Source organism: Xyrauchen texanus, chromosome 7 (genome assembly GCF_025860055.1).
Source record: "Xyrauchen texanus isolate HMW12.3.18 chromosome 7, RBS_HiC_50CHRs, whole genome shotgun sequence".
Lineage (NCBI taxonomy): Eukaryota > Metazoa > Chordata > Actinopteri > Cypriniformes > Catostomidae > Xyrauchen > Xyrauchen texanus.
In genome coordinates this window covers 10,920,010-10,932,778 of record NC_068282.1, presented here as the reverse complement: position 1 = coordinate 10,932,778, position 12,769 = coordinate 10,920,010, and the positions used below count along the sequence as shown (strand labels likewise).

The 12,769-nt window shown below is 35.4% G+C and overlaps 1 protein-coding gene across 8 annotated transcripts in view; it reads left to right on the top strand.

Moving 5' to 3' along the window:
* LOC127646527 (neural cell adhesion molecule L1-like protein) overlaps positions 1-12,769 on the top strand; it is a 125,611-nt gene that overhangs the window by 75,779 nt on the left and 37,063 nt on the right. For 5 of the 8 annotated variants that reach the window (XM_052130268.1, XM_052130266.1, XM_052130269.1 and 2 more), the window contains 10 exons: positions 120-308; positions 2,774-2,791; positions 3,641-3,749; positions 5,285-5,475; positions 6,000-6,122; positions 6,673-6,843; positions 8,686-8,730; positions 9,124-9,235; positions 10,009-10,190; positions 10,810-10,941. In XM_052130268.1, coding sequence (XP_051986228.1) covers positions 209-308; positions 2,774-2,791; positions 3,641-3,749; positions 5,285-5,475; positions 6,000-6,122; positions 6,673-6,843; positions 8,686-8,730; positions 9,124-9,235; positions 10,009-10,190; positions 10,810-10,941 — 1,183 coding nt within the window. In that variant the 5' untranslated portion in view covers positions 120-208. The remainder of the gene's footprint in view (positions 1-119; positions 309-2,773; positions 2,792-3,640; positions 3,750-5,284; positions 5,476-5,999; positions 6,123-6,672; positions 6,844-8,685; positions 8,731-9,123; positions 9,236-10,008; positions 10,191-10,809; positions 10,942-12,769) is intronic. The other 3 variants (XM_052130272.1, XM_052130270.1, XM_052130273.1) reach the window with 3 other exon arrangements.

Genomic DNA, 12,769 nt, shown 5'->3' with positions numbered 1-12,769 from the left:
GGAAGTTTTCTGTGTGTTGTTTACTCAAATGTGTATGTGTGTGTGTATGGCACTGATTTCTCACTGGCAGCTGTCATGTGGGTGGCAGTGGCAGTAAGAGCTTCTTGTGTTTTGTGCAGGTGCCGAGACCACAGCCTCTGTTGGAGTGAGATGCACTGACTCCTGGCAACCTGCTGTATTCCTGTCATACTCCGCTCAACTTCTAGCCATGCGGTTGTTCTGGAAAATGGGTGTGACCCTCATTTTGGGCACCTGCCTTAATATTAGTTGCACATATCAAACGAATGCCCTAGAAATTCCACTGGAAGGTAAGTTGAATAAATTACTTCTGTGCCATTTTATATTTCTGTAGTATTCTTCTTGTTACATGTCTTCTAAATACCTTTAGCCTCTATGCTAGAGATGTGCAAACTCACATATTTTTATAGTCAAGTAGTTAGGGAGTTGTATAAAATAAATGACTAGTCAGTCTTACAATCTTAGTCGAAAATCTTACAATCTTAGTTGAAAATGAAAATTCTATATACACTACAAACACGTTCTTATGTTCAAAAAAAGTTGGAAACAAAGCAACGGAATGAAAAAGAATGTAGAGGACTCAAATTGTTTTTAACTGAGCCTCTGTCTTTAAAACACAATGCTCATAAAGCGCATTGTGATGTAATGGCCAAAGAAATGCTCTGCATGTATATAAATAGATAACTTTTAAATTAACAAAAATATCATAGTCCTCACGTTGCTCCAAATAGTAGCTTAAAATGTAATGAATTGGTTACACAAGCTGTGCTTTTATGGCTGTAGTGGTGGTGATTTAAAGGGGATGAATTTTGGAGATGCAACTTCTCAGAGATGTGTTAACATGTTAACATGCACACCAATTTATTGATAGCTACCAAATATTAGCTTATTAAAAAAATCTGACAATGCAAGAAAACCTTATTTACATGAAACTTGAAATCATTGGGTTGTTCTATGTTTTTGACATCAAAACTGATACAGGCATGCACATAGCACTTGCGCACATTGAATATGCCAATAAGAATTCTATAAAGGTGTTAACATGTGAGTGAAATCGAGGAAATGGGCGAAAATCTAGATCTGCAAATCGATTTGTGCTTAAGACTGAAAACGGTTATATTATATTCAGTTTATGAAAGCTTTTAAACTTCCTGAGACCTCAATGTGACTACTGTGTGCATTTTCCATTTCCCTTTTTAATTTGTAACTAGTAGCATCTATTAAAATTGCAAAATAAATAAATAAATACAAATTATAATGCACATAGTTTTCCTACAAATTGATGGCACTATATGTGGACTGCAGAATTAATTTGTGAAATTTCAAATAGTACCGAGCTATAGGAAGCTTTTATCAAATTGTCTATTATGTTTGCAGGAGTGTTAGTTATTCATGTTTTTCAGACGTCACATACATTACATCAGAAATTACCATAGTTAATTCTGATTTTGAGTAATGGTCAGCATAATCCAATCATTAAAACATGTTAAATGTTAAAATAAAATTATTTTATAAATTCAAAATCTTTGTACTGATTACCATTGTCCCATGTCTACAAACATGTTGAGTGCTCCATATATCATCTGCAACCTGATCTTTTGGTCAGATTTTTGGAGTGAATGTATTTAGCTGCACAGGAAAGCAATATGGTGCTACCTTGCTCCCTATTAAGTGAATGAACCAACAGTGTGCTGTCTGTCTGAACTGGTCTCAGACAGTTTTAAATGCACTTTATTTTCACATTTGTGTACATTGTGTTTAGTAGCATGACGTTTTGCAATAAATCTCACAAATATTTGAAATGGCATATCGGATGAAACTAGAGACTCTCATCTTTTCTAAAACCTTTATTAGTTTTCTTATCAGATGTAGTTTTGTTGGTGTTTCTCCCAAAGAAGAGTTGTGCTGTGTTCGGCGCCATGTTGTTTTGTTACATGATGAGATCAGTGAGTTTAAATTAATTTCAATTACGCGTTGTGTACAGCGAATCCAAAATACAACATCCACGCATGTGTATGCATGGTCACACAAGGTTAAGGTATTTACATGACCTTACATGTTGTCGGCTTACTAAGCATAATCGTTATAAGATCATATATGTAAAACACGCTCTGCGTGCCGATAGTTTCAGCAAAACCAATTTGTCTCTCTAAATTCCTCACATTTAAGGCACCAGATGGGAAAATATTAATGCAATAAAAATGAGAAGAAACGAGTAGTCGGTTGGTGTACATCCAGTTGACCATACTAACCCATCCCTACTCTGTTTACTGATAGTGACCTCAGGGCTTTTCTCAATTGTTTGTCAAGTGCACAGTTTGGCCTATTTTCCACGCTCTCGGGAAGAACAGGGAGCACACTGTTCTTACAACCATCTGTTTGAAACTGGGTATTTATATGCAGGTTCACTCATGCTGAAAGCAGGTAGCATTTATTGCTAGGGCTATGCATTTCCATGGCAACCAGATAAGAAAGTACATTTTATTACTGTTAAATTATTCACAATATGTCTCTAGGGCCTGACAAATATCACGTTGTACTTATCACTACTTGAAATGCTGTACTTAATTTATTCTGTTCTACTTTTTATTATTATTATTATTATTATAGTCAACCGTGAACCTGGATTTGAATGTGTTTACAATAAATTATTTATTGCACTTCAGTCATATCTGTTTTAAGCTTTCTGTTTTGATTTTAACAAATCCCTGCACATTTGTTTCTCTGTGTTTCCCTGCTGCGGTGGATTTGTTAGTTTTAGCACGCATGAACAGTAAGTTTATAAAGCCAAGCCATGCATAGAATTAGTAACTTCCATCCTACCATATAGAGTGTTTGCTCACATGATCATAATTACAGAGGTCATTATCATCCATTAACTATCAATTCATTTTGGGAATCAGAAATATACAGAAATGTTCTCTTTTGTTGGTGACATTTACCACTGATACCGGATTTCACGTTTGTTCTTCAATATCTTAAATTTGAGACCAATTATATTTATCTAATTTAATTGAAAAAGGAGATAAGACATTCGTCAACATTACAATCTACATAATTATCATGATTATAATAGTGATTTTGGTGGTACAGTGGTACTTTGATATATCACTTACAGAAAATTACCATGGTACAACCATAGATATTTGGACTTGTGCCATGGCAGTACCATCCAACAACAGAGCCAACAAACCACTTCTGTTAATTTGCAACCAATAACACCACTCCACCATGCATTTGATCATGCATATCCATTTTCACTCAAGCTATATAGCCTTTAGTCTCCAGTTCTAAACAACAAACAAACTCTCATTGATATTTTTTAACAGATCATTAAATACATCATTAACACCTCACCTATACAATAATCTTTGGGAAACAGCTGGATCAATGATTCAATATATAATTATGTTCTCCTACAAACATTTTGTTTACCTTTAGTCTTGTATGCGTTGATCAAAACAGTTGACTTGATTGTGGGAAAAACCATTACGAATGAACTAAAGCCTATGGTGCAATAAGTAATCTCACATCACCATTTGCTGCATGCAACCTGTATGTTGTAAATCATCTATTCCTCTACATTCTACTTAGTGCTTCCTTTGGTTGTTTCTTCATCTAGTGGAGCAGCTGCCCACAATTACAGAGCAGTCTCCTGCCTCCCTGATCGCCTTCCCTTTCGAAGAGAGCTTCCCCATGAAGTGTGAAGCCACGGGAAACCCTGTACCTGAGTGAGCAGTACACACACACACACACACACACACACACACACACACACACAAAAACACAGGGAAAGACAGAAACTTTCCTGATTAAAAAATCAGCATAGGTGGTAACTTAGCATATGTTGTGTTTTGGATGCAAATTCCCAATACGGGATGCTTGTGTGCAGGTGTCCCCACCAGATTTATAATGGTCCCTGAATTTTCTTAAACTCAATGACAACAAATCTGAAACATTATTAATTGGCTTCAATGCTCAAGTAAAAAAAAATTGGCCTGTGCTTTGATATTGATGGATTTCATGTTGCGCCCTCCCCTTCTGTCCTTAATATTGGTGTTTTATTTGACTCCACCCTCTTAACCACTCTCTTTTGATTCTCGTATTTCCTCTGTGGTTAAAAACTCGTTCTTCCACTTATGGAATATTGCATGATGACTCCGATCTTCACCCACTCTAGATGATGCTGAAATCTTGGTACATGGTCTGATCACATCATGCCTTGATTATTCTAATGCCTTATTTTCAGTTCCCACCCCCCATATTGCTAGACTACAGTATGTCCAAAATGCAGCTGCTAGAGTCATCACCTTCACAAGGTGCTCTACCCACATCACCCTTCTTCTGCTTGATCTTCATTGGCTAACTGTTGCAGCTCGTATTCAATTTAATATACTCCTTTTAACATCAAAGTCTTTAAACGGACTAGATCCGGTTTATCTGTCTGATCTACTTCACCATTATTTGCCTTCTCGGTCTCTTGGATCTTCTGAACTAGGCCTTTTGTCTGTTCCTAGATCTCAATTGTCCACTGAAGGTGGAAGATCATTCTGTTTTGTTGCTCCTAAGCTATGGAACACATTACCCCTTACTATTCATAATATTCCCTCTCTATCCACATTCAAGACCCAGCTGAAAACATATCTTTTGCTGTACACTTTCAGTAACCTTTTTTTTTTATGTATCTTGTATCGTTTATTATGTTATGAAATGTATTTCTGAAATGTGCTGATTGATTGTAAAGCGACCTTGAGCTTTGGGAAAGGCGCTATATAAATAAAACTACTTCTTCTTCTTTAAAGGGACAGATTATCCAAAAATGCAAATTCTGTCATCATTTACTAATTCTTATGCTATTCCAAACTTGTATGACATTCTTTCTTTTATGTAACAAAAAAGGAGATGTAAGGCATCGTGGAAGTCACAGTCACCATTCAATTTCATTGCATTCTTTACCATACAGTGAAAGTGAATGGTATATTGAATGGTCGGGATGCCTCTAGCCAGCACCAAACTAACAATAACCAGCATAAACCAGCCTGGACAGGCATGAAAAAGTATTTTCAGCAGGGTAGCTAGATCATTAACAGCTCACAATATATGCAAAAAAACACATCAGAAACCACCCGCCAGCATATCAAAGCACATTTGTAATCTTTAAAGGTGTATTTGATGTCATTTTAAGCATGACATTTCAAAACTGAACATCATCTTTGCATACTTTAATGTTATTGCAACTAAGCACCAATTTTCTCTGTTTTCTCAGATTCAGGTGGACAAAGAACGGGCAAGACTTTGATCCCTATCAGGATCCAAGATTGATAACATTAGATGAGTCCGGAACGTTTGTCATTCCAAAAAATGGAAATCTCACAGAATTCCAGGGAAATTATCGCTGCTTTGCTACAAACAAGATAGGAACAGCCATGTCAGAGGAGATCGAATTTATTGTCCCCAGTGAGTAATGTGTAACTTTGTGCTGTATGTTCCATAACGATTCTTTCAAGGTGATTTAGAGGCCGCCATCCAATGAAACGACCGCTCTGGTCTTTATTGAGATATCCATTTTACTTGCCTGCCACAAAGTCAGGAGAACCCTGGAGCTTTTCTTTCCCTTTCATCTCAGAGTCTGTAAGGAGCTTGAGGACAGGGCTGGTGAAAAATTAGTTTTCTCCTTTTCCTCCATCATTTTTCGACCAAAAATGTCTCATTATGTTCTGAAATACACCAAATATATCTTCAAAGATGTAACCAGGGCAACAAGGCATCCGTTACCAAACAAGGCCCATTTTTCAATCACTCATTCAAGTAATATATACAGTAGTACAGCAGTTGCAAAGTTATGCGGTATTGGCAAGTTTTGGATGAAATTTGGGATCACATATTGGAATGCCTTATGTGAAAATCATGTCATTTACTGCCCTCTAATGGTGACTTAATTGATTCATGCCCTCACTTTTCTTTATTGTTATTCTGTGTAGATGTTCCAAAATTCCCTAAAGAGATCATTGATCCAATTGAAGTTATGGAAGGTCAGTCAGTTGTTTTGGAATGTAATCCACCGAAAGGAATCCCCCCGCTGCAAATCTACTGGATGACAATAGGTGAGTTAAAGCTAGCAGGAATTTGGGCTAAATTAGTCTATACTTCAAGACAATAACCAAAAGTTTAGCTGCATGAATCTATCGTTAAGTAATCTTAAAGAAGTTTTAAAATTGTACTACTTATTATAAGAATTAAAGGGACGGTTCTCACAATTTTGTATTTTTTAATTTTTTTATTCTGTCATTATTTACTCACCCTCATGCTGTTCCAAACCAGTTTGCTTTTCTTTCTTCAATATAACATAAAAAAAGAAGTCAGGCAGAATGACAGCCTCAGTCACCATTCACTTTTTTTTTATTTTGTGTTCCATGGAAGAAAGTCATACAGGTTTTGAACAACATGAGAGCGAGTAAATAATAACAGAACATTGTTATCGGGTGAACTAACCCATTAAATGAACTGTCCCATTTATATGTTACATTTATCTTTATTATTAATTAAACATTTTATATTATTACCCTATATATTCTTATTTTTATGAGATAAAATTATTTTCAACTGCTTTGCATGGTCAATGACTCTTTTGTCCATTTCTGTGAAACGTCACAGGTCTACAGCACATCGAGCAGGATGAGAGAGTATCCGTTGGTCTGAACGGGAATCTGTACTTTTCCAATGCCATTGAGACTGACAGTCGCAGAGACTACTGCTGCTTTGCTGCCTTTCCACGCATACGAACCATCGTCCAGAAAACTGCCATGTCCGTCATTGTCAAAAGCAGTATGTAAAAATGCTACCATATAAGAGTTTCATTGCATAATGGTGAAAATTATCATTCCTTGACATGACATTATCTTAAAGGAATAGTACACCCCGAAAAAATAGTTTGGTCATTATTTACTCACCCTCATGTTGTTCCAAACCAATTGGACTGTCTCTCTTCTAAGAAACACAAATTGGGATTTTTTTTTGGAGAATATGCTTGTCGCTTTTTTCAATAATATGAAAGAGAATGGGGACTGGGTCTGTAAAACGAAAGAAAGAGCACCATAAAAGTGGTCCATACAATTTACTGCTATATATTCAAGTCTTTTAAAGTCATATGTTTTGTTTGAGTAGCAGACCGAAGTCACTATTCACAGTTTAAACAATTTGTGTGGACTTCAGGAATGGTACATTGACATCAACACCATTGGTTCCTGTGTCTTTTCACCAAACATTATTAATAACAAACCTGATGCATCACATCTAATGCCGCCATATTTGGTTTGAGAGCTATGGCAGAGATTTTGAAACTTAAATTTCAGTCTTCTGCTGACATTCAGCTATTGGATAGCAAAGACTTGGAATAAAGCACACAAGTTGGATGAACCACCTTTATGATGACATTTCGGAGCTTGACATTCCCCATTAACTTTCATTTTATAGAAAAGAGCGGCCAGTATTCACCTTATTCACCAGAAAAACAAGCGTGCAGCAATTTGGAAAATGTTTGAAAAATATTTCTCATTCATCAATCCACAAGATATTACCGTCACACTGTGGACGTACTGATATGCCTCTGTGCTCATGAAACTCCAAAAGACATCACAAAGTCATTGAAGATATCTCTGTATGACACCTGTGGACATTTTCTCATGTCATTCACCCATCATGTTATAGTTAAGGTGAGCAGATGTTTTGAGTGTAAATTGGGAAGGGGGACGCGGTACACTATATTCATACACACACATATGCACGTTGCAGTGTATGTTTTATTTTGGATTCTGTTTACAACCATTTTAAACATATTTAAGCCTTTTAAAAATGGTGACAAATTCATTTTAAAAAGTACAAATGAAATTTATTTTATTGTTGTGAACTTGCATGTGAAATAATACAAGCTGTCACAGTTTGAAATTGCATCTCATCTACACATTTTAACTAAACATTAAGCCGAATTACACGTGTAATAATTAAATGCTTGTATCATGAAAAAGTGCAATGTGTCATAGCTGTCTGAATGTGATCGGTCAGGTCCAATTTACCTCCGTGGGTGTCTGAAAAACGAACATTTACAGTGACAGCAAAACACCTCATGAGCATTTTCACATACTAACATGAATGTAGAGAGGTAGTGCAAACTCACACCATAAACTCTTGGTGAAGAGTACGTTCTGTACCTCCACACATAATCCGTTTTGATCGACTCTTCTCAGTAGCTTCAAAACAATCCGGAAGCTAAGAGACAAAACACAGAAGCGTGGCACACTGAAAGGGGTGGGGCTGAATAAGGTGAATACTCCCTTAAAAGTCCCATGGGAGAGAGAAAGTCATACAGCTTTAGAACAACGTGAGAGTGAGTAAATGATGACAATCTTAATTTTTCTTTTCTGTAAACTATCCCTTTAAATAGATATCAAACAAACTGTTCCTTCATATCTAAAACATATCTCAAGTGTTTCATGAAGTCAATCTCCAAGTGCTTGCAAGACCTCAGCAAATCAGCTTGGCAGATTATCAATACTTCTTGTGCTTTCTTATTACTGCCTGTATTACCATTGAATGTCATTTCCATATCTATTATTTTGGTTATTTTTGCATTGCTGCACATTTTTATTTGTCTCCATCTCTTCATCCAAGACAAGTTAATGAAGGACTCAGGCTCTGGTAGCAGCAGAGGTTATGGTGAGTGACGTTCATTAGAGATGCTTTCATGGGTGTTTGTTTTTAATTAGTGCTGATTAATTATTCCATCTCATATCACCATCAAACTTGCTGAATCCTTAGCCTAGATTTGCAAATCTTAAATGTCAGTATTTTCTTTAATCAACCAATGGGGTTAGAAGTGACAGAAAGAAAACCATTTATGAGTTCATCCACTCTTAATTTCTGTATTGGATATCACTTTTGAAAGCCTTTAAACCATTCAACAGTTTTCACTAAGTCAACATGCAGTTGCACTGGCGTAACTCACAACTGAAGCATGCCAGATACCTTAAACACTCATATGCTTTTAAATATTTATCATGCAGTAGATATTTAGACGATATGTTACATCGTATTCTCATTGTTCTAAAGCAAACTCTCTCTTGGAGAGGAAGCCCAGTCTATTGGCTCCCAAAGGAACAGAGTCGCACACATATTTGGTGAAAGGAGAAGATCTTCAGTTGGAATGTATTGCAGAGGGCTTGTAAGTTTCATCTTCTGATACATTTTATTGATTCGGTTGTTTTGCATTACAAATTAGTAGCATGGCATCAATTTCATATATACCACTTATAAAGATTTTGAAATTACAATATATAAAATAGTATAATGTACAGTGACCCAAAAATAGTTTGACGCTTAAGTCACACTTAAATGAAGGTCATTGCATTAGATAACAGCATATCAAACCAAGTGGCATATGCAAACAGTTCTGTTGTTGGCTGTTACAGGCCTATTGTTAATATTAATCAAACAGCTATAATTAATTGTTAATATTTATACTAACAAATAATATATTAATACAAAAATAAATAACATAAAGGGTTGCCGTAGTTTAAAAATGTTTGTGAACCTCTGCCCTAGCAGAGTAACCTCAGGTCTAGTTGATCACATTATCTATGGACATGTTCCACTAATATTTAAAAACCAAAACGTGTCCAAATACTCTTTGCCTTAATTTTAAACAATATTTGTTGTTATACTTAAAAATCGAAAAAGTGTGCTTGTGCTATCGTTCTTTAAAATAAATACCACTTGGTTTGATGTTTTGTTAAGAATTGCCATTTTATTCATAGATTGAGCGGCAAACGTGTCCAAAAATTTTTTTGGGCCACTGTAGATTGTTATTTATAAAAAATATATATAATAATTAAGAGATATTTGATTTATGCATCTGAAATATTGATTTTTAACAAGTTTTCAGATTTCATTCAGCTAAATGTTTTGACTGTTCATCTTTGGTCTTCACCCCTTCAGTCCAACACCAAAGGTGGAGTGGTTTAAAATGGGCCATAAGCTTCCAGAAAGGACAATAGTCGAAAGCCATGGGAAGTTACTCACAATAGAGATGGTAAATGAAGAGGATGAGGGGAAATATATGTGCAAAGCCAAAAATACCTATGGAGAAGTGGTGCATTACTTTCATGTTACAGTAGAGGGTAAGTCACATTATTCATCAAAGTGAGCTTATACTATAACCACAGTCAAATTTCCATTTTTTTTTTTTTTTTTATAAATGGTTTCAATTTCATTTAGAGACTAGGCCCTCTTAAAGTGCTGCAAATTCAAGTCGATTTGAATGGTAAAACAGCGCCACCTTCTGTCCAGTGACAACAAATGCTTGCAGTACTAGATAGAAAACTAGTGTTGTCACATATTATTAGCCTACATGATTATATATATGTATTTTAAATTTTTTTAATACCTATATCCTCTATCAACACAATGGCCATTCTCAGTATGTTGCTTTCATGATGTTATAACCCCAACAGATTATTGTTCCTAACAAAAATTAATTAGTTGAGAACATTTTGTGTTTATCTGTATATTTTCAATAGATATTATACATGCATATACAATGTTTTTATTTTTTTTCAGAGTTATATATAGTGATTTCTTTTCAATATACAGTATATAATTAATAGTTTCAGTTTTTTACGACAAGAAAATACAAATAAATAAATAAATATCATGGGTCATGGTATAACTTCCACACATACAGTAACCTTTACACACTAATATGTATTGTGGTCTGACCTGATTATATTTCATGTGTAGATCCTCCCGAGTGGGAAATAGAACCTCAGAGTCAGTTGAGTACAATTGGATCTGATGTGATGTTCAAGTGTGTTGTGAAGGGAAATCCTCAACCTACCGTGACATGGAGAGTCAACGGCCAACCCCTAAACGGTATACACTCTCATTTCCCATGTCAAAATTATTTACATTTTTTTTGGTTTGCCGTCACTAAAATCTAATAATACAACAGATCTAAAGTGTATGTACAATAAAGTTAACATCCGATATAAGTTAACCCAGGGGCCAGTGCCACTCCTGAGTGAAGCTTGGCCACCCCTGTTGTGCAAAGCACTTTTGACAACACTGGCAGACAGGAGACTTTTTTTTGCTGCTCTATGATGCAAACAGTCTGCGCTATTCAGGCTGAACAGCTGCGAACCGCCCAAACTGCACAAACCTCTGTGTGTAGAGCTGTGACGTTGTATCTCAACCGTTGCAGTGTATGGGATCAAAATCTCTCCAAATGTAGTCCGGTCACGTATCAAAAATAATCAGCGTGACTCAAAATATAATACACCAAAAAATAAATAAAAAGCGCAGATCAAAATAATAAGCGCAGATCAAAACAATATTTTAAATATGCTGCAAAAAGAAGCCTCTGGGGACTGAGGGTGTTTTGGGCCCTGGAGAAGTTTTGACATGCCTTAACATGTTCTTATTTCAGTTGCTTATAAACATATTAATGGCTAATGTCTGATAACACTGTATTCTGCACAAAATGAACTACAATAATATGTGAGCAAAATGTATGTACATGTTTGTATTTTTGAGAAAATAACATTTATACGTTGTTTTTGAACAACATTTTAAGTAATTGAAATAAGGCCATTTAACACATACTAAATATTTGTCCACAAGACTTTTGAGAACTGGATCTTGTAGCCTAGAGTGTCTGCTACAAAATGATGGGAAAACCATCCTGATCACTAATTCATACAAAACAATTTAGTCATTTAACTTTTGTAAGACACTTTTAGTGTTAGAAAGGTCATATGCGAGGAGGCGTGAATGATCATGAATATTGAGGTAATTCAAACCTGAGGAGCCAAAGATCCCTCCCCTGGGCCTATCACTGAGAAATGTGACAGACAGAGAATGAATGTGAAGAGACTTAATGATCAAAATCAAGTTTTAAGTTAAAAGAAGTAATCTAACTATACATTTTCTTTACATAAAGACTTCACTTAAACTTTTTAGACCTATACTACTATTTAAAAGTTTTAGAAGAAGCTTCTCCTGTTCACCAAGACTGCATTTATTTGATCCAAAATACAGTAAAAACAATGATATTGTGATCAACGCTGAATTTTCAGCATCATTACTGCAGTCTTCAGTGTCACATGATCCTTCAGAAATCATAATAATATGCTGATTTTCTAATATGGGCATATTTAAAGTGCATTTTACTCATTTACACCTGAACAGATATTTGCAAGCACAAGCTTTGTTGATGATAATGAGGCAGCATAAACACTAGTTAAAATATAATCTAAACCTTCAAATTATTTTTCTACCATTATACATATCATATTTATATCATACAGCATACAATTTAAATGCCTGCTTTAGCCGAAACAGCATTTATATGTAACTAAAACTTGCTTATTAGGAGACATATTTAAAATTTCAGTACTCTGAATCCTGGCTGGCAAGTCTGGAAACAGTCCCACTAGTAAAATATGTACATGTTTATATAAAATAGCATGTCAACTAATATGTAAGTAAAACTAAATGACTTACTCGTCCAAAAGTGTTAACACTTCATCACTTTCCAGGAGCTTCCTCAGCTGTGTATCATGCCATCTTCTAAATGTGCAGACAAGTGAATTAAATGTATGCTTTTTAAGGCACAGTCGAGGGCGTTTACCATTTGCATTGATAGTCTCAGCACATTTCCATATCAATAGCGCCCTCTGCACAATTTGCTCTTTTTTTTTTT